Source organism: Oncorhynchus mykiss, chromosome 7, assembly GCF_057628025.1.
Source record: "Oncorhynchus mykiss isolate SJ-2025 chromosome 7, ASM5762802v1, whole genome shotgun sequence".
NCBI classification, from domain to species: Eukaryota; Metazoa; Chordata; class Actinopteri; order Salmoniformes; family Salmonidae; genus Oncorhynchus; species Oncorhynchus mykiss.
Genome location: NC_143028.1, coordinates 71,149,721 through 71,167,937, shown reverse-complemented (window position 1 = coordinate 71,167,937; position 18,217 = coordinate 71,149,721). Strand labels below are relative to the sequence as shown.

The following is an 18,217-nucleotide window of genomic DNA, read 5'->3' as shown; positions in this document are numbered from 1 at the left end:
TCATACCACAGATTCTCAATTGGATTGAGGTCTGGACTTTGACTAGGCCTTTCCAATACATTTAGATGTTTCCCCTAAAACCACTTGAGTGTTGTTTTAGCACTATGCTTAGGGTCATTGTCCTGCTCGAAGGTGAACCTCCGTCCCAGTCTCAAATCTCTTAAAGACTGAAACCGGTTTCCCTCAAGAATTTCCCTGTATTTAGCGCCATCCATCATTCCTTTAATTCTAACCAGTTTCCCATGGGGATGATATTCTCGGGGTGATGAGAGGTGTTGGGATTGCGGCAGTCATAGCGTTTTCCTTGATGGCTAAAAAGCTACATTTTAGTCTCATCTGACCAGAGTACCTTCTTCCATATGTTTGGGGAGTCTCCCACATGCCTTTTGGCGAACCACAAACGTGTTTGCTTATTTTCTTCTTTAAGCAATGGCTTTTTTCTGGCCACTCTTCCGTAAAGCCCAGCTCTGTGGAGTGTACAGCTTAAAGTGGTCCTATGGACAGATACTCCAATCTCCGCTGTGGAGCTTTGCAGCTCCTTCAGGGTTATCTTTGGTCTCTCTGGTGCCTCTGATTAATGCCCTCCTTGCCTGGTCTGTGAGTTTTGGTGGGCGACCCTCTCTTGGCAAGTTTGTTGTGGTGCTATATTCTTTAAATGTTTTAATAGTGGATTTAATGGTGCTCTGTGGGATGTTCAAAGTTTCTGATATTTTTTATAACCCAACCCTGGGCTTTACTTCTCCACAACTTTGTCCCTGACCTGTTTGGAGAGCTCCTTGGTCTTCATGGTGCCGCTTGCTTGGTGTTGCCCCTTGTTTAGTGGTGTTGCAGACTCTGGGGCCTTTCAGAACAGGTGTATGAACTCAGCAAAAAAAGAAACGTCCTCACTGTCAACTGCGTTTATTTTCAGCAAACTTAACATGTGTAAATATTTGTATGAACATAACAAGATTCAACAACTGAGACATAAACTGAACAGGTTCCACAGACATGTGACTAACAGAAATGGAATAATGTGTTCCTGAACAAAGGGGGGTTAAAATCAAAAGTAACAGTCAGTATCTGGTGTGGCCACCAGCTGCATTAAGTACTGCAGTGCACCCCCACCTCATGGACTGCACCAGATTTGCCAGTTCTTACTGTGAGAACACTGACATTCCTGTCTTGCAGGAAATCACGCACGGGACGAGCAGTATGGCTGGTGGCATTGTCATGTTGGAGGATCATGTCAAGATGAGCCTGCAGCAAGGGTACCACATGAGGGGGGAGGATGTCTTCCCTGTAACGCACAGCGTTAAGATTGCCTGCAATGACAACAAGCTCAGTCCGATGATGCTGTGACACACCGCCTCAGACCATGACGGACCTTCCACCTCCAAATCGATCCCGCTCCAGAGTACAGACCTCTGTGTAACAGGCATTCCTTCGACGATAAACGCAAATCCGACCATCACCCCATGTGAGACAAAACCGCAACTCGTCAGTGAAGACGTCCTGTCTGGTCCAGCGACGGTGGGTTTATGCCCATAGGCAACGTTGTTGCCAGTGATATCTGGTGAGGACCTGCCTTACAACAGTTCTACAAGCCCTTAGTCCAGCCTCTCTCAGCCTATTGCGGCCGGTTTGAGCACTGATGGAGGGACTGTTTGTTCCTGGTGTAACTGGGGCAGTTGTTGCCATCCTGTACCTGTCCCGCAGGTGTGATGTTCAGATGTACCAATCCTGTGCAGGTGTTATTACACGTGGTCTGTCGCTGCGAGGACGATCAGCTGTCCATCCTGTCTCCCTGTAGCACTGTCTTAGGCGTCTCACAGTACGGACATTACAATTTATTGCCCTGGCCACATCTGCAGACCTCATGCCTCCTTGCAGCATGCCTTGGGCACGTTCACGCAGATGAGCAAGGGACCCTGGGCATTTTTCTTTTGATGTTTTTCAGAGTCAGTAGAAAGGCCTCTGTACACGGAACCCAAACCGGCTGCGCGAGAGCGCCATCGTGCGCTATCGTGCATACATTTATTTTGTCCCCCCACACCAAACGCGATCACGACACGCAGGTTAAAATATCAAAACAAACTCTGAACCAATTACATTAATTTGGGGACAGGTCGAAAAGCATTAAACATGCATGGCAATTTAGCTAGTTAGCTTGCACTTGCTAGCTAATTTGTCCTATTTAGCTAGCTTACTGTTGCTAGCTAATTTGTCCTGGGATATAAACATTTAGGCTGTTATTTTACCTGAAATGCACAAGGTCCTCTACTCCGGAAATTAATCCACACATAAAACGGCCAACCGAATCGTTTCTAGTCATCTCTCCTCCTTCCAGGCATTTTCATCTTTGAACTTCTACTGTGATCGGCATCTAAACTTTCATAGTATTACCACGACTACCGGCAAAACAGTTTGACTTTCAATCATCTACGTGGGTATAACCAATGAAGATGGCACGTGGGTACCTGCTTCTGTAAACCAATGAGGAGATGGGAGAGGCAGGACTTTCAGCGCGATCTGCATCAGAAATAGAAAGGAGTTATATTTTATCCATTGGCAACGCAGATGCTCGTTGGTGTGCGCAATAATTTAATAACATTTATTTTGCGACCCACGCGACGTGTCCGGTCTGGTCAGCAGGTTAGTGTCCTAAGTTTTCATAACTGCGACCTTAATTGACTTCCGTCTGTAAGCTGTTAGTGTCTTAACGACTGTTCCACAGGTGCATGTTCATTAATTGTTTATGGTTCATTGAACAAGCATGAGAAACAGTGTTTAAACCCTTTACAATGAAGATCTGTGAAGTTATTTGCATTTTTACGATTTATCTTTCAAAGACAGGGTCCTGAAAAAGAGACGTTTCTTGTTTTGCTGAGTTTATATTCTGAGATCATGTGACACTTCGATTGAACACAGGTGGACTAATTATGTGACTTCTGAAGGTAATTGTTTGAACCAGATCTTATTTAGGGGCTTTATAGCAAAGGGGGTGAATACATATGCACGCACTACTTTTCCATAGTATTTTTTTTTTTAAAGTTATTTTCATTTCACTTCACCAATTTGGACTTTTGTGTGTCCCAATTACATCAAATCCAAATAAAAACCCATTTAAATTACAGGTTGTAATGCAACAAAATAGGAAAAATGCCAAGGGGGATGAATAGTTTTGCAAGGCACAGTATGGGGGGGGGGGGGAAGACTAAATGTTGTCATAAGTGCCACTTTCTGTTGCACCAGGAATCTATTGAGTGACCTCTGTTCCATTGAGCATAACACAGACACCAATCACCTTATTGTGACACGGTGAAGGTGATCTAGAACACAGACACCCACCCATGATAACACATAGGTCCCTAAACACTTTGACATGGTATGGCTCCACAGCAAGAAGAAACAAACCCGTTGTAGACCTGAAATGGTCATTTTTGAAAAAGGTCTTAGAATGAAGGTGAATTAAAAAAAAGAAAAGTATATTTATTTTTACCACGACACTGCTCTGAAGTAAACTCTCCTCCTCCCCTCCCCCAGAACTCCACGACGGAGGCCAGCGCGGTGGACGAGACTACAGCGGAGGGCTGGGAGAGCCGCATCCGCCAGTGGACGGACCAGTACGAGGAGGCTACAGCCAACCAGTACAGCGCCGATGTCCAGATGCTGCTCCAGCTGCACCGTGCCGTTGCCGCCGAGGGCGTGGCGAGTGAGACTACCTCACCGGCCCAGGTCAACGCCTCGGCGGACGCCATGGACACAATTAACCGTACAGAGCTGGCGTGCAACAATACGGTGCTGGGCTCTCAGATGCAGGTACAGCTGGGGCGGGTGACGCGTGTGCAGAACCACAGGAAGGTCCTGCGGGCGGCTAGGGATCTAGAGCCAGACACCCTGATCATCGAGTACCGGGGCAAGGTCATGCTGAAACAGCAGTTTGAGGTCAACGGACACTTCTTCAAAAAGTAGGCATTTTCTGAAATAAGGTTAAATATTCATACGCTGTAAACTGCACTAGTGTTTTAAAAATGTTTTATGGAGGAAATGTATGCTGTATTCAGGATAAACATTAGCACTGTAAAATATTATGTAAAAATGCACATTTTGACATTGTTTTGACTTTTTTTTATTTTTAGGCCCTACCCCTTTGTGCTGTTCTACTCCAAATTCAACGAGGTGGAGATGTGCGTGGACGCGCGGACATTTGGGAATGATGCACGCTTCATCCGGAGGTCCTGCACGCCCAACGCAGAGGTCAGCCATCTTGGTTTTGTTTGTTTGTTTTCTTCAAGAAAGGCATTGGGTTCATCTCTATCGTCTCTTCCTTTCCTCATCTCCAATCGTTAGTTCAATTCACTCATCTCAGGTGAATTTAGGTCAGTCAATCAATCAAATGTATTTATAAAGCCCTTTTTACATCAGCCGAGTCACAAAGTGCTGTACAGAATCCCAGCCTAAAACCTCGAACAGCAAGCAATGCAGATCTCACCTATCCAGATCTCTGACATCAGTGTAGATGAAGGAAAGGAGATTAGGAGAGCAGGCCACTCAGGACTATTGAGACGCACCCTTCTAGAGGGAAATGGATACAGTTATGATTATATCTCCTAGATAGAAGACACGCCTCTGTCTCCTCTCCAGGTTCGTCATATGATCGCAGAGGGCATGATCCACCTCTGTGTCTACGCTGTCACGCAGATCCCCAGAGACGCAGAGGTCACCATCGGCTTTGACTATGACTTCAATAGCTGGTCAGTGTCAATTATATCTATAAAGGCCTTTTTACATCAGCAGTTGTCACAAATCACACAAGACTGTTTCTCTCGTCTGTCTCTTGACTCCAAAGTGTCCAGCATCTTTGGGGTTCAGAAAAGTGTGATCAAAATCCTATGTTTTATTATTATTGCAGTAACTATAAGGTGGACTGTGCCTGCCACAAGAACAACCAGCAGAACTGCCCTGTGCAGAAGCATAACCTGAACCCGCGCGAGACCCTAGGCTGCCCCGGCACGGGTTCGCTGCCCCCACCCTCCCAGCTCACAGGGCACACGGGGGCAGAGACGCGGCGGCGGAAGGCCCGGCGGAGAGAGATAGAAGGGTCAGGCGGCGGCCCAGGACTGGGTGGGATGTCGGACGACAGTAACCAGCCGCCCGAGGAGAGTGGTGAGGTCCGGGAGACGCTGCAGGGCAACGGCAGCCTGGGCAACGGCAGCCTGGGCAACAGCGATGTTGAGGTGTGTGTGAATCTTAGTGCAAAGGTGTGTGTATACAAGCAGTTAATGTTGAGGTGTGGCAGTTTGTAATGGAATGTGGTGCTGTCCTACTAAGACACATGGGGTGTATCCACTGTGCAGTGAAAATGTCCCACATTTATAATTCACAATGTGTATGTGTGTTACAGGAGGGCCTCCTCAAGCAGGAGGAAGGAGAGGAGGGCGAGCTGGACCAGAACGGAGTCCTCATCTCCAGTAGACAGGTATATGCTGCCGACATCACAGCTTTGACATCATTTCCTGTCACACTGACCAACCCACTGTCATAATATGGAATCATAGTATTAGTCTTCAGTTCGTAATCCACCCTCTCTCTCTCTGTAGAAGAGGACGTCTACCACAGGGGGTATAGATGAGCCCAAACAGGAGGGCCTGGATTGCGAGGAGTGGAGCAGAGGGAACCCCACAGGGAGTAACCCCACACCCCACCAAGCAGGGGTGGGGATAAGCACCCGTCGTGCAACTTACTCGACTGTGAGTCGGACTTCCCTCCCCCTTAGCGCCACATTCTCTTTTTGAACTTGGTGTCTAATTTTCCAATTTAATTTATCCCTAAACAGAATCTCCCTCTCGGTCTCCAGGAACCATCCTCAGCAGCCGATGCAGACAAGACCCAGACGTCTGCCGCTCCCCTCCCGGCCCCCCTTGCTCCCCCCAAGCCTCCCCCGGCCCGCTCCTCCAAGCCCCGGCCTAAGAGCCGTATCTCACGCTACCGCTCCAGCTCGTCACAGCGTGCCCGGCGCCAGCGGCAGGCCCTGGCCCAGCAGCAGGCGGCCCTGGAGCAGGGGGTGGCGGCTGAGATGCAGGAGAGCCCCCTGGGGGCCCCTGGTTCAGAGCTGGGCCTGGTGGACGGGGCACTGGGAGTCGGACAGGTCTTAGACGGAGAAGGCCTGAGTGCTCTGAACAAGGGCAACCTGCCCAAGACCAAGAAGGTGAGAGGGATGGGCCTGGCTTCCAACCACCTTTTGGGGGATTTAATCATTATTATTAATTGACTCTTTATTAAACCAGGAGAACTCTTTTGAGGTTAAGAATCTATTTTTCCTTGCTGAATTACAGAATTATAGGCTAATATCAACACAATAAAAATATCACACACAAACTTGACAATTTGTCCCTAAAAAGTCTCCCCCCACCCTCCAGTATCTGGTGACAGAGTGGCTGAACGACAAGGTGCTGGACAAGGCAGCCCAGCAGGAGGTGCCCACGGTGGAGCGGCAGCTGCGTATCACCACCGACCCCACGGTGCTGGCCACCACCCTCAACATGCTGCCGGGCCTGACGGCCTCGCCGCTCATCTGCACAGCGCCCAAGCACTACGTGCGCTTTGGCTCGCCCTTCAACCCCGAGCGCCGGCGCCGGCCCGTCAGCGTGGACGCAGCCTACGGCTCCTTCAAGAAGGTACCGGTGGAGAGAGACAGCGCTGTGGGAGTTGTCATAAAGTCAGTTATGGGTTCAATGGAGAATAGGGTAGATGGGAAAATGTAGTGTAATGTGCAGCAGGTGCTCGAGAGGCTGTTGGTCTCCTTTCCCCTAAAGTGTGCACTTGTTCACTTCCCTTCATAAATGTGAAAGAGTTTCAGTATATTGTCTCAGGCTGATATCTATTTGTATCTGTGTTCAGAGATGGATCCAACAGGCCCAGTGCGAGAGTGGGCCGTGCTCGGGAGGCCTGGAGGACGGCACCGAGTCCACCTCCTCTCACCAAAGTAACAGCAGCAGCTCCACCCCCAACCCTTTCAAAGCAGGTGTCTACCACTTTTTAGTCTGTTCACTGTCTACTAACAAGTCTAGTAGTGTTTGTAATCTAGTACAGATCTGATTTCAAATACGTTGAGAATTCGTTTTAGGCTGGGTTTGCACTTTTGGTACTTTTCTATTGGTTCCACTGCAACATCCAAACTCAATTAAGCACAGATACAATATTTGAAAGGATTTTTAATAGTTTGAAGCCACGTCTGGTGTAGTGTTCTTGCAGTTGGAGGTTATTTCAAATTGATCTCAAAATAAATGTTGATTCAACATAGATTAATAACCAATTGTTTTATCTACTTTGCCCTAATTAGTCAACCATGCAAGTCATTTAATTTTAAATGAACTTAACACCAAATGAAGATCCTTTTAATCATCGTCTGTTCAACCTCTTTCGTGTCGTCTGAGATTCCCAAAGATTGAAAAGCAGCTGTGGTCATCCCCCTCTTCAAAGGGGGGGACACTCTTGACCCAAACTGCAACAGACCTATATCTAACCTACCCTGCCTTTCTAAGGTCTTCGAAAGCCAAGTCAACAAACAGACTACTGACCATTTCGAATCCCACTATACCTTCTCCGCTATGCAATCTGGTTTCCGAGCTGGTCATGGGTGCACCTCAGCCACACTCAAGGTCCTAAACGATATCTTAACCGCCATCGATAAGAAACAATACACTGCCATATAACTCTCCTTCCGTGGCCTCCAACTTAAATACAAGTAAAACTAAATGCTCTTCAACCGATCGCTGCCTGCACCTACCAGCCCGTCCAACATCACTACTCTGGATGGTTCTGACTTAGAATATGTGGACAACTACAAATACTTAGGTGTCTGGTTAGACTGTAAACTCTCCTTCCAGACTCACATCAAACATCTCCAATCCAAAGTTAAATCTAGAATTGGCTTCCTATTTCGGAACAACGCATCCTTCACTCATGCTGCCAAACATACCCTTGTAAAACTGACCATCCTACCGATCCTCGACTTCGGCGATGTCATTTACAAAATAGCCTCCAATACCCTACTCAATAAATTGGATGCAGTCTATCACGGTGCCATCCGTATTGTCACAGAAGTCACATATACTACCCACCACTGCGACCTGTACGCTCTGGTTGGCTGGCCCTCACTTCATACTCGTCGCCAAACCCACTGGCTCCAGGTCATCTACAAGACCCTGCTAGGTAAAGTCCCCCCTTAGCTCGCTGGTCACCATAGCTGCACCCACCTGTAGCATGCGCTCCAGCAGGTATATCTCTCTGGTCACCCCCAAAACCAATTCTTTCTTTAGCCGCCTCTCCTTCCAGTTCTCTGCTGCCAATGACTGGATCGAACTACAAAAATCACTGAAACTGGAAACACTTATCTCCCTCACTAGCTTTAAGCACCAGCTGTCAGAGCAGCTCACAGATTACTGCACCTGTACATAGCCCATCTATAATTTAGCCCAAACAACTACCTCTTTCCCTACTGTATTTAATTTATTAATGTATTTTGCTCCTTTGCACCCCATTATTTATATCTCTACCTTGCACATTCTACCACTGCAAATCTACCATTCCAGTGTTTTACTTGCTATATTGTATTTACTTCGCCACCATGGCCTTTTTTTTGCCTTTACCTCTCTTATCTCACCTCATTTCCTCACATTGTATATGGACTTATTTTTCTACTGTATTATTGACTGTATGTTTGTTTATTCCATGTGTAACTCTGTTGTTGTATGTGTCGAACTGCTTTGCTTTATCTTGGCCAGGTCGCAATTGTAAATGAGAACTTGTTCTCAACTTGCCTACCTGGTTAAATAAAGGTGAAATAAAATAAATAAATAAAAATCGGGATAAGCTGGCACCTGTCACCGCAGATAATCTGAGGCTGTTGCTTTCTTTCCGCTCGCCGCTAAAAAGAACTGGCGGCACCCCCCAAGAAGCGGCGGTCCATTTACGGCCCAGAGGCGGAGGCGGCTCCACCACTTCCCGGCTCAGAAGAACACAGTCTGCTACTGCGGCCCCTATCACCCATCACGCCCCCGTTGCCCTCAGACCACCCCTTACTCAGCCCCACCTCCTACGCTGCCCCCGCGCTGCTGGGTCGTTACGGCGACGAGGAGCACCGGCTGTCCAACGGCTATTCACCGCTGCCCTCGCTGCCCACCAGCCGCTGCAACACGCCGCTGCAGTTTGAGGTACTGGGGACACGGAGAACGCCCCTAGAACACACACAGACACAAATATGACATACTGAAATACACACACACACACCTACAAAACGATGGGCCACCCTAACAGGAAAATTCAGCATTGAACTACAGTGCATATACATGGTTGTTTTCATTGTGCTAACTATCTGTTTGTAGTGGTTTTTAATGTGTCTCTCTCCCTCTTTCCTACCCATCCAGAACATATCGTCTCCAGAGGCCTCTCCTGTGCACAGGCCGGAGTCCATCTCTCCAGAGGTAGGTACCCCACAGACCCAGAGCAGCTGTCAGAGCACTGAAGCCAGGGCTAGATGACTTTCACTTTAGTCTCACGGGACAGGGAACACGGGCCGGTGAGGGCAGTTTTGTGTCACAGTGTTCATCTTGTAACTCTGTTCTCTGCTCCACCTATAGCCGTGCCTGCGGCCCGACTTTGACGCCCAGTGCTGCGCCCTGCAGTTTCCAGACCTCTCCCTGTCCTCAGGCCTGGAGAGCCCCGTGCCTGCCATGTCGGATGACTTCACTCTCCTCTCGGCAACGGGGCCTCCTCCCGACACACAGAGGCCGCTCACCCCCTTGACACCGGGTACCCCCTCCGAGTCGGCCCTGCAGGCCAGAGAGCAGAGCTTCAGGACGGAGTTCAACCTCATCTACACCTGCTCCCCACTCAACGCCAACCTGGGAAACCTTGCCCCTGCTGCCCCCACCGACAGGCGCATCAGCCAATCAGAGGGCAGCTATTCCCCGGCCGAGTCCTTCTACAGCACCGTGAGTGGCCAGGGGATCCTGGCGGAGGCGGGGTCTGACTCGCTGTCGCCCTACGGCGAGCCGCACTATGGCGGCAGCTACCCGGATGGCGGCACGCCACCCCACCACACCAGCAACCCACCACAGAAGAAGAAGGCAAGTCCTCCAACTCGCTCAGCTTCTTCCTGCTTTAGTTTTTTTTCACCCTCAGAAATGAAACTGTTAATGAAGATATTTCTGTTCGAATTACATTCCCAAATGGGGGTACGATAGGTAGGTCATGTCTGTAGTGAACGTGTGGAAGTAGTGCCTACTTGCTTATTGGTATAAAGTCTGAATTTGAGTGGAGAGTGGTATTGAGACTGTGGTATGAAAATTTAAAGGATACTCAGTCATTGTGTGGTCTTTACTTTCTTTGTGTTTTCTATTCACTATGTGTCAATTGGTCTCAGTGACTCCACATCAAGATATAAATAAATCAAAATAGACCTGGGGTAATTATTTTACCAAAAGGCTACTTCGTTTTTTTGTTTTTTTAATTTATTGTTACATTGATCTTTTCTATTGTCTGTCAGTTGGCTGCATGGACTTTCACCTGTCTTCAGAATGGAATACTACGGGACTTCCCACATTTCTCTTTATGTACTGTCTCCTACTGCAGCTAGCCCAACAGGTTGTGTTGTCTACCCTGTCACTCCCCCTATGCTCCTCCTGAAACCTTTGCCAAGTCTTTCTTCCACTGTTTTTTCCAAGGCAGAGGGCCATCCTGCAAACCGTTAGTCTGCTGACAGGACAGCCAGATTACCAGGCTATAGCAGTAAGACGTGAATACAAGACAGTACAAAATATGGTGAATATTTCCATACGACCATTTAGAAGTGTGCATGTAAATATTGTTTTGCATTTGCATACAAACCCCACCCCCGTCCGCCAAACCCCCCCTCTTCTCCAAAAACGTACCATGAGTATCATCAATTTATCTAAACATCTCTATATCTAAACATCCGTTTATCTAAACATCTCTATATCTGAAACATGGTCACCCCATCAGCTCGGAGTGCCATACAACGAGGCTGATGGTTCATGATATCATCTTCAGCCTGGCGAGTTTGGGCCGGGCCTTGCTGGCTTCACTGGCCATTTGTCTATGGTCCACCTCATCCATAGTTCTGTCCTCCTGTGCCTGCATCCTCTTTCACCAGCCTTGACCCACACCCAAGTCAGATCATACCAGCAGTATGGCCAATTCCCATCTAAGAACCATACTAGCTGCCCTTCAAGAGGCACCCCCAAGGGTCCAAGGACAATCAGAAGGCCCATAAAATAAGCCTTCGGAGCCTGAAACTGTTCTAAGGGCCCAATTGGAATCAAAAGGCCCTAACAAATACAGTAGTCCTCAGATCCCAAGATCCTAGTGCGTGGCCATTCTTCAAGTCCTAAGGCCCTGATGGCAACCCTATGGGTCTAGGTGGGGCCCCCTGAGTGCCTCCCCCTACCCTTCTCTCTGCCCTCTTTTGGTTCAGCTCACCGCACCCCGATAGCCCTGATATCGGACCGTCTATTCAGCCAGCCTGCTCCATATCTCTCACCCCCCATCCCCCTGGACCCTCCTTAAGTCTCCTGCCTTTGCCATGACAACATTCCGCCAGACTGTTCTCTCTCTCATTGTCTCTGAGTGTGATTGACTGTTCTCTCTCTCATTGTCTCTGAGTGTGATTGACTGTTCTCTCTCTCATTGTCTCTGAGTGTGATTGACTGTTCTCTCTCTCGTTGTCTCTGAGTGTGATTGACTGTTCTCTCTCTCATTGTCTCTGAGTGTGATTGACTGTTCTCTCTCTCATTGTCTCTGAGTGTGATTGACTGTTCTCTCTCATTGTCTCTGAGTGTGATTGACTGTTCTCTCTCTCATTGTCTCTGAGTGTGGGTATGTGTACTGTAGTGGGTGTGGGTATGTGTACTGTAGTGGGTGTGGGTATGTGTACTGTAGTGGGTGTGGGTATGTGTACTGTAGTGGGTGCTCTGTGGTTCTGTTTACATTCTCCTTCTTTTCGTGTCTGACCTCACAGTAGTTGCTTTGTTTGATGATGACAACGACCAGTTGCCTGTTGATAGATTTTGACCGTTACTAACTATCCGTAAAGCACAGAAAGGCTTCAAAAGCAAACAGAAGGTCGGTGCGTGAACATGATTACTTCCCGATTCTGGTAATGGCACTGATACCAATAATTTGGTACAAAAAATTTATTTTGGTTACCATTCAGCAGGTGGTTGGTCCCAACACTGTAAGGACAGAATGCTGAAGCTATACTGGATTGTTTCTTCGTCTTTTGTCATATGACTCGTTCCAATGGTCATCCCTCCCAAGGTATTGTTTTTTACACCTATCAACTTCAGATAACCACTCCAACAGAGGATGAGGTTGACCAATCATAGAACAAAATAGAACTTCCAGGATGGTAGAAGTATTAAATCGTTGACCAGTGCTGGTTGCTCTTTCCGGTTAAAAGGATCTACACAGTCTTCGCAATGGATCCGACAGAGATTAGTTTGCGTTGCTCTCGACATTATGTAGTTCTACATACTTTTGTGCTCTTGAATTTTTGGAACGCCACTCATACGGAGCTCGGTAGCTCTAGTTGAGTAGACTGCGACATCACTGTGGAGAGCCCTTTAGGATTTGGGAACATTTAGGATGTTTGGTCTTTTGGACAATCAGTTGGTAACATGTAAGCGAACGTACATTCAAGGTAGAGTCGTCTTAATAGTTGATATGATGCATGACGTTGTCTGTCCATACCGCTCTGGTGGTAACGGGTGTCGCAATGCAACCAGTGGTATTGTGTGACACCATGGCGTGTGTAACCTCATGGCACTAAGCCTGTACATATGGCTGACCTAGGTTATTTTTCCTCGACTCCTCAGGTGTCTCTGCTTGAGTACCGTAAGAGGAAGCAGGGGAGCAGCAGGGACCCCGAGCACGGGGGCAGCTCCCTGGGCACCCCCACCCGCCTCGGCTCCGTCTGTGCCAGCGCCGAGTCCCCCAGAGGCCCCCATTCCCTCCACTTGCAGCCCTCGTCCTCCCCCCACAGCTCCTTCTCCTCCCCCCCCCAGATGGAGGAGGTGAGCCCCCCAGATAACCACCACCACACCACCACCTCCCACGCCCCGGGACCTACACAGCAACAGCAGCCCAGGGATCAGGAGGGCATCAGCCACTGGTAAGACTAGATATCGCTGCCACACCACGTTCTCTCACAGTACTTTGTTTCCTGTCACTGTTTTCAGGCATATCCACCTTTGCTGTCGCACGTTTTGTATGTTGTGGGGTTGACTGGTGTTTGAGACTATTTGCTTGGTAAGGTGGGACCATTAGCAACCTGAGCCCTGTGTGGTGTCTCCAGACATAGCCAGCTCATCTAAACATAAACCCCTGATTGAACGTACTGTACATGACGGTGTTGGTGTTGTGCTTTGATCCAGGATGGTGCCCACAACAGTAGAGCGGCTGAGGGAGGGCCAGGGCGTCTTAGAGCGGGTACTGAGGGGCTCCCTCAAGATGGACCGCGTGCTGAAGAGGACGGATGGCTCGGCTGCTGACAAGGACCCTGGTACTGTACTCGTTTTCACTACCAGTTTTTCTCGTTTTCACATGAATGTGGTGTAGTAGAAAATTCAGACCAGATGTCCTCCTGTCCACGTTATTGTCTGAAATGTAGATATCTAGGTGTATTTAGGCTGAAGGCCAGGTTTGTCTTGTCTGAAATGTAGATATCTAGGTGTATTTAGGCTGAAGGCCAGGTTTGTCTTGTCTGAAATGTAGATATCTAGGTGTATTTAGGCTGAAGGCCAGGTTTGTCTTGTCTGAAATGTAGATATCTAGGTGTATTTAGGCTGAAGGCCAGGTTTGTCTTGTCTGAAATGTAGATATCTAGGTGTATTTAGGCTGAAGGCCAGGTTTGTCTTGTCTGAAATGTAGATATCTAGGTGTATTTAGGCTGAAGGCCAGGTTTGTCTTGTCTGAAATGTAGATATCTAGGTGTATTTAGGCTGAAGGCCAGGTTTGTCTTGTCTGAAATGTAGATATCTAGGTGTATTTAGGCTGAAGGCCAGGTTTGTCTTGTCTGAAATGTAGATATCTAGGTGTATTTAGGCTGAAGGCCAGGTTTGTCTTGTCTGAAATGTAGATATCTAGGTGTATTTGGGCTGAAGGCCAGGTTTGTCTTGTCTGAAATGTAGATATCTAGGTGTATTTAGGCTGAAGGCCAGGTTTGTCTTGTCTGAAATGTAGATATCTAGGTGTATTTAGGCTGAAGGCCAGGTTTGTCTTGTCTGAAATGTAGATATCTAGGTGTATTTAGGCTGAAGGCCAGGTTTGTCTTGTCTGAAATGTAGATATCTAGGTGTATTTAGGCTGAAGGCCAGGTTTGTCTTGTCTAAAATGTAGATATCTAGGTGTATTTAGGCTGAAGGCCAGGTTTGTCTTGTCTGAAATGTAGATATCTAGGTGTATTTAGGCTGAAGGCCAGGTTTGTCTTGTCTGAAATGTAGATATCTAGGTGTATTTAGGCTGAAGGCCAGGTTTGTCTTGTCTGAAATGTAGATATCTAGGTGTATTTAGGCTGAAGGCCAGGTTTGTCTTGTCTGAAATGTAGATATCTAGGTGTATTTAGGCTGAAGGCCAGGTTTGTCTTGTCTGAAATGTAGATATCTAGGTGTATTTAGGCTGAAGGCCAGGTTTGTCTTGTCTGAAATGTAGATATCTAGGTGTATTTGGGCTGAAGGCCAGGTTTGTCTTGTCTGAAATGTAGATATCTAGGTGTATTTAGGCTGAAGGCCAGGTTTGTCTTGTCTGAAATGTAGATATCTAGGTGTATTTAGGCTGAAGGCCAGGTTTGTCTTGTCTGAAATGTAGATATCTAGGTGTATTTAGGCTGAAGGCCAGGTTTGTCTTGTCTGAAATGTAGATATCTAGGTGTATTTAGGCTGAAGGCCAGGTTTGTCTTGTCTGAAATGTAGATATCTAGGTGTATTTAGGCTGAAGGCCAGGTTTGTCTTGTCTGAAATGTAGATATCTAGGTGTATTTAGGCTGAAGGCCAGGTTTGTCTTGTCTGAAATGTAGATATCTAGCCTAGTTTGAAACAGAAGACGGTTGCTGAATTAAGGTTCAGAGGTTTCAGGGAATGTGCATGCATGTACCATCTGTTCTCCTGTTAAGCTTGTGTCCTGTTGTGTGTTATCCCAGATGCAGACCGGTATGAGATCCAGACAGTTCCCCTGGCCTCTCCCATGAAGAGCTCACAGACATACAGCCCGTCTGTCTACACGTACCAGGTATTGTACTACATCATTTGGGAGAATTTAGTGTTTTGTTTTGTCTGGCCAGCGGTGTAATCATTTCTTAAAACAGCTTCAAATGAAATGTTTTGCAACGAAAACTAGCGTTTCTGTTGGACAGGCTCAGCAAACCGAGAGCGACCTACCTGAATCTGTCCAATAGAAACACTAGAATAAAAATAAAATACGTTTTGTAACTGTGTGTGGGGGGGGGGGTGTTCATTTGTTTGAGGTGTGTACTGGGTGTCAGGTTCATTATAAGTCATTTGTGTGTGTTGTCATTCTAAGGTGCAACCCCCCTTATCGGAGAGCCACCAGCAGACAGTGGACAGTCCGGCCTTCTTTCAGCAGAGCGCGTCCTCTCCATTCCATGGCTCCTACAGCCCCTCGGCCCCCCTTCCCTCAGTTCAGGGCTTCTACCCTCGCCTGTCTCAAGACCACTCGCAGCATCATCCACAACAGCCACTCAACTCCTCGCCCTCCTTCCCCAACCAGACAACCTCCTCTGCAGACTCAGCCCTATGTGCGGCTTCCAGACCACCAGGAGGCGCTCTGCACCAGTCGAGCGGCAGCAGCAGTATGGACGGGTCACACACGTACAGCGCCGGGAGCCAGCTAAAAGCCAGCCTCTTGAACAGCGGGTTGTCAGGGTCTCCTACCCCTGGCTCCAGGGCTCACGGCAACCCTAAAACAGACTTGGGCGCCAGTGTGGCGGGGAACCACACCTCCAGACTGAGCCAGCAGCTGGCGTCCCGGAGCCTGAAACCAGGCAGCCCCGGGCAGACGGTGCTGCAGGCCGGCTCCAGGCTTCTGGCGGCCACCGCCGGCCAACACTACCCGCAACGCGGGGCACCACTCAGTCCGTTCCAGCACCCCCCCATACAGGGGCCAGGAGTAAGGACACAGTCAGGAAGCGTTTAGGATGTTGTGTGTGTGTGTTTTTGAGTGAGTGAAATAGTGTACCTCCTCTCCTAAACTCTCTGGAGAAACTAGGCTTGGGGATATGTACAGACCTCCGAGGAGCCACGACTCTGCTTCTTGTATTTCTCCTTATTTTCTGTCTTTCTTTTTGCGGAAAACAATTTACTGTGTTCTGCGTCAAGCTAATCGAGGAACTTCAACATCCTCAAGGAATCAATGAAAAAATAGGAAGAAAATACATGTTCAACAAAAGAGAAACCATTTGTAATTTGAAATGACCCTGACATGAACAGACTGTGTAAAACAGGCTAAGTAGATGGTGAAACTCAACCATGAGTATCTATCTGTACAGTGTTTATGTTTTTGAAGAAATGTACCTGTTGTTTTGGTACCTGGTTTGATAATGCTGAGATTTTGTTGAGGTAACTTTTTGTTATTTGGCCAGCAGCAGGGTCAGTCCTGCAGTATACATGTGTTTAGTTTGGAAAGGGTAAACGATACCAGCAAGAGCGTATGTGTATATCATCCGTTATAAAGATGCAGAGAGGGGGGCAGCTATGAGCTCCCTAAAAATCATTCCATATGATTTCCAACTTTTTGTGTAAAATGTTTTTCTGAAAACTCTTGATCTGTTTTTCACTGTTCTTTGATTTTCTTCTGCTCTTTGTTTTCCTTCCCCACTTGACTGTTTTGATTTGCTATATTACTACTTCACAGTAGATTTGCTATATTGTACTTGAGTCAAACAGATCTTGTAATTCATGGTGCTGCAGTTGTTTTCGTTTTAAGTTATTTACAGTTAAATCCAGTTATGTTTCACACAAATCGGTTGATTCAACTCGCCATCTGTAATTTGGAATCAAACTTTTGCCAGAAATGCATCCTAGTAATCGTTAACACCTTTTTGTGCTGGAATGCAGTGACAGTGAGAAGTAAGAAGAAAATATATATATATATATATATATTTTTTTTTTTACTCCGTTGTTGGGTTTGTCGTCTCTTTTGAATCCTGTCGGATTAGTTTTATCAAAATGTACTGAGAATATATTTTTCTCTCCTTCTAACCATTCCTTGCATTCCATATGCCACCTAAGAAAACAGGAGGATGGTTTGAACGGTATAAAAAAAGCTGCTGTCTTCTCCTTATTTGTTGCTGCTTCAAGAAGTCTCACTTTCCACAGAATGCTGTACCCCCATTTTATTAGGGTCCTTACCAACTGAATACTAAACAAAAAGATGAAAATCACAACGCAAAATTAGTCATGTGCCATGACCACAGCATTGGGACTTTCAATCAACGTTAAATGACATTGCTGATGCACGCTGGGAGTTGTAGTACCCTAGTGCCAGGAAGATGGAAATCGTTCTGACTGGACATTCTAATTTGGTTGGGAGTAAATGTCTTTGGGGCCCCAGGAACCACACTGGGGCTTCGGAAAGCGGGACTGGCCAGCTTGACCGGACACTTGACCTTTCTTCTTATTGCCTCATCCACAGACGTAAGGTACTCACTGTTTGAATGAATGTTTGACAGAAGACTTCCCGAGAAATGTCACCCAAAATTACCAGCACCTTAAATAAAGAAATAACCCCTAAAATGAAACAAAAATGACAATGTATGATCATGTGTACTTGTATCAAATGTGTTAAACTGTAAAGAGAAATCTAGTACACTAAATTTGCCGCATGATATTTATTTTCTGGGACTGACAGATGGTCGGATTGGGATGATTAGGTCTGTTGACAAAGTCTTTTGTTTTTACTCTTCACTTTCGACTACCAGAGAAACTGGACACTGCATTTTGGGGGGGTGACGTTTAAGTCGTTTTTATTTTTTACACAACATAGTGGTGACTATGTGGACTCCCCCATCCAAAAGAGAAAAAAGCAGAAGAGATGTAATGCATTTTCATAATAAAATACTGATGATGATGTATTTAGAAAAATGGCCATGTTGATATTTCATGCACTATGGTATCCGTTCCCAAAAACCTGTTGAGGAAAT

The 18,217-nt window shown here is 47.0% G+C and overlaps 1 protein-coding gene across 4 annotated transcripts in view; it reads left to right on the top strand.

Moving 5' to 3' along the window:
• Nucleotides 1–18,158, top strand: part of LOC110528515 (histone-lysine N-methyltransferase SETD5) — a 42,122-nt gene extending 23,964 nt beyond the window's left edge. For 2 of the 4 annotated variants that reach the window (XM_021610624.3, XM_021610623.3), the window contains exons 8-24: nucleotides 3,526–3,950; nucleotides 4,122–4,239; nucleotides 4,627–4,736; nucleotides 4,895–5,219; nucleotides 5,387–5,461; nucleotides 5,583–5,732; nucleotides 5,840–6,190; nucleotides 6,402–6,659; nucleotides 6,883–7,006; nucleotides 8,920–9,197; nucleotides 9,411–9,467; nucleotides 9,624–10,112; nucleotides 10,714–10,806; nucleotides 12,879–13,174; nucleotides 13,437–13,564; nucleotides 15,200–15,288; nucleotides 15,580–18,158. In XM_021610624.3, the coding sequence (XP_021466299.3) occupies nucleotides 3,526–3,950; nucleotides 4,122–4,239; nucleotides 4,627–4,736; nucleotides 4,895–5,219; nucleotides 5,387–5,461; nucleotides 5,583–5,732; nucleotides 5,840–6,190; nucleotides 6,402–6,659; nucleotides 6,883–7,006; nucleotides 8,920–9,197; nucleotides 9,411–9,467; nucleotides 9,624–10,112; nucleotides 10,714–10,806; nucleotides 12,879–13,174; nucleotides 13,437–13,564; nucleotides 15,200–15,288; nucleotides 15,580–16,212 (3,999 nt within the window). In that variant the 3' untranslated portion in view covers nucleotides 16,213–18,158. The remainder of the gene's footprint in view (nucleotides 1–3,525; nucleotides 3,951–4,121; nucleotides 4,240–4,626; nucleotides 4,737–4,894; nucleotides 5,220–5,386; nucleotides 5,462–5,582; nucleotides 5,733–5,839; nucleotides 6,191–6,401; nucleotides 6,660–6,882; nucleotides 7,007–8,919; nucleotides 9,198–9,410; nucleotides 9,468–9,623; nucleotides 10,113–10,713; nucleotides 10,807–12,878; nucleotides 13,175–13,436; nucleotides 13,565–15,199; nucleotides 15,289–15,579) is intronic. The other 2 variants (XM_090241879.1, XM_021610625.3) reach the window with 1 other exon arrangement.
• Nucleotides 18,159–18,217: the final 59 nt, after the last annotated feature.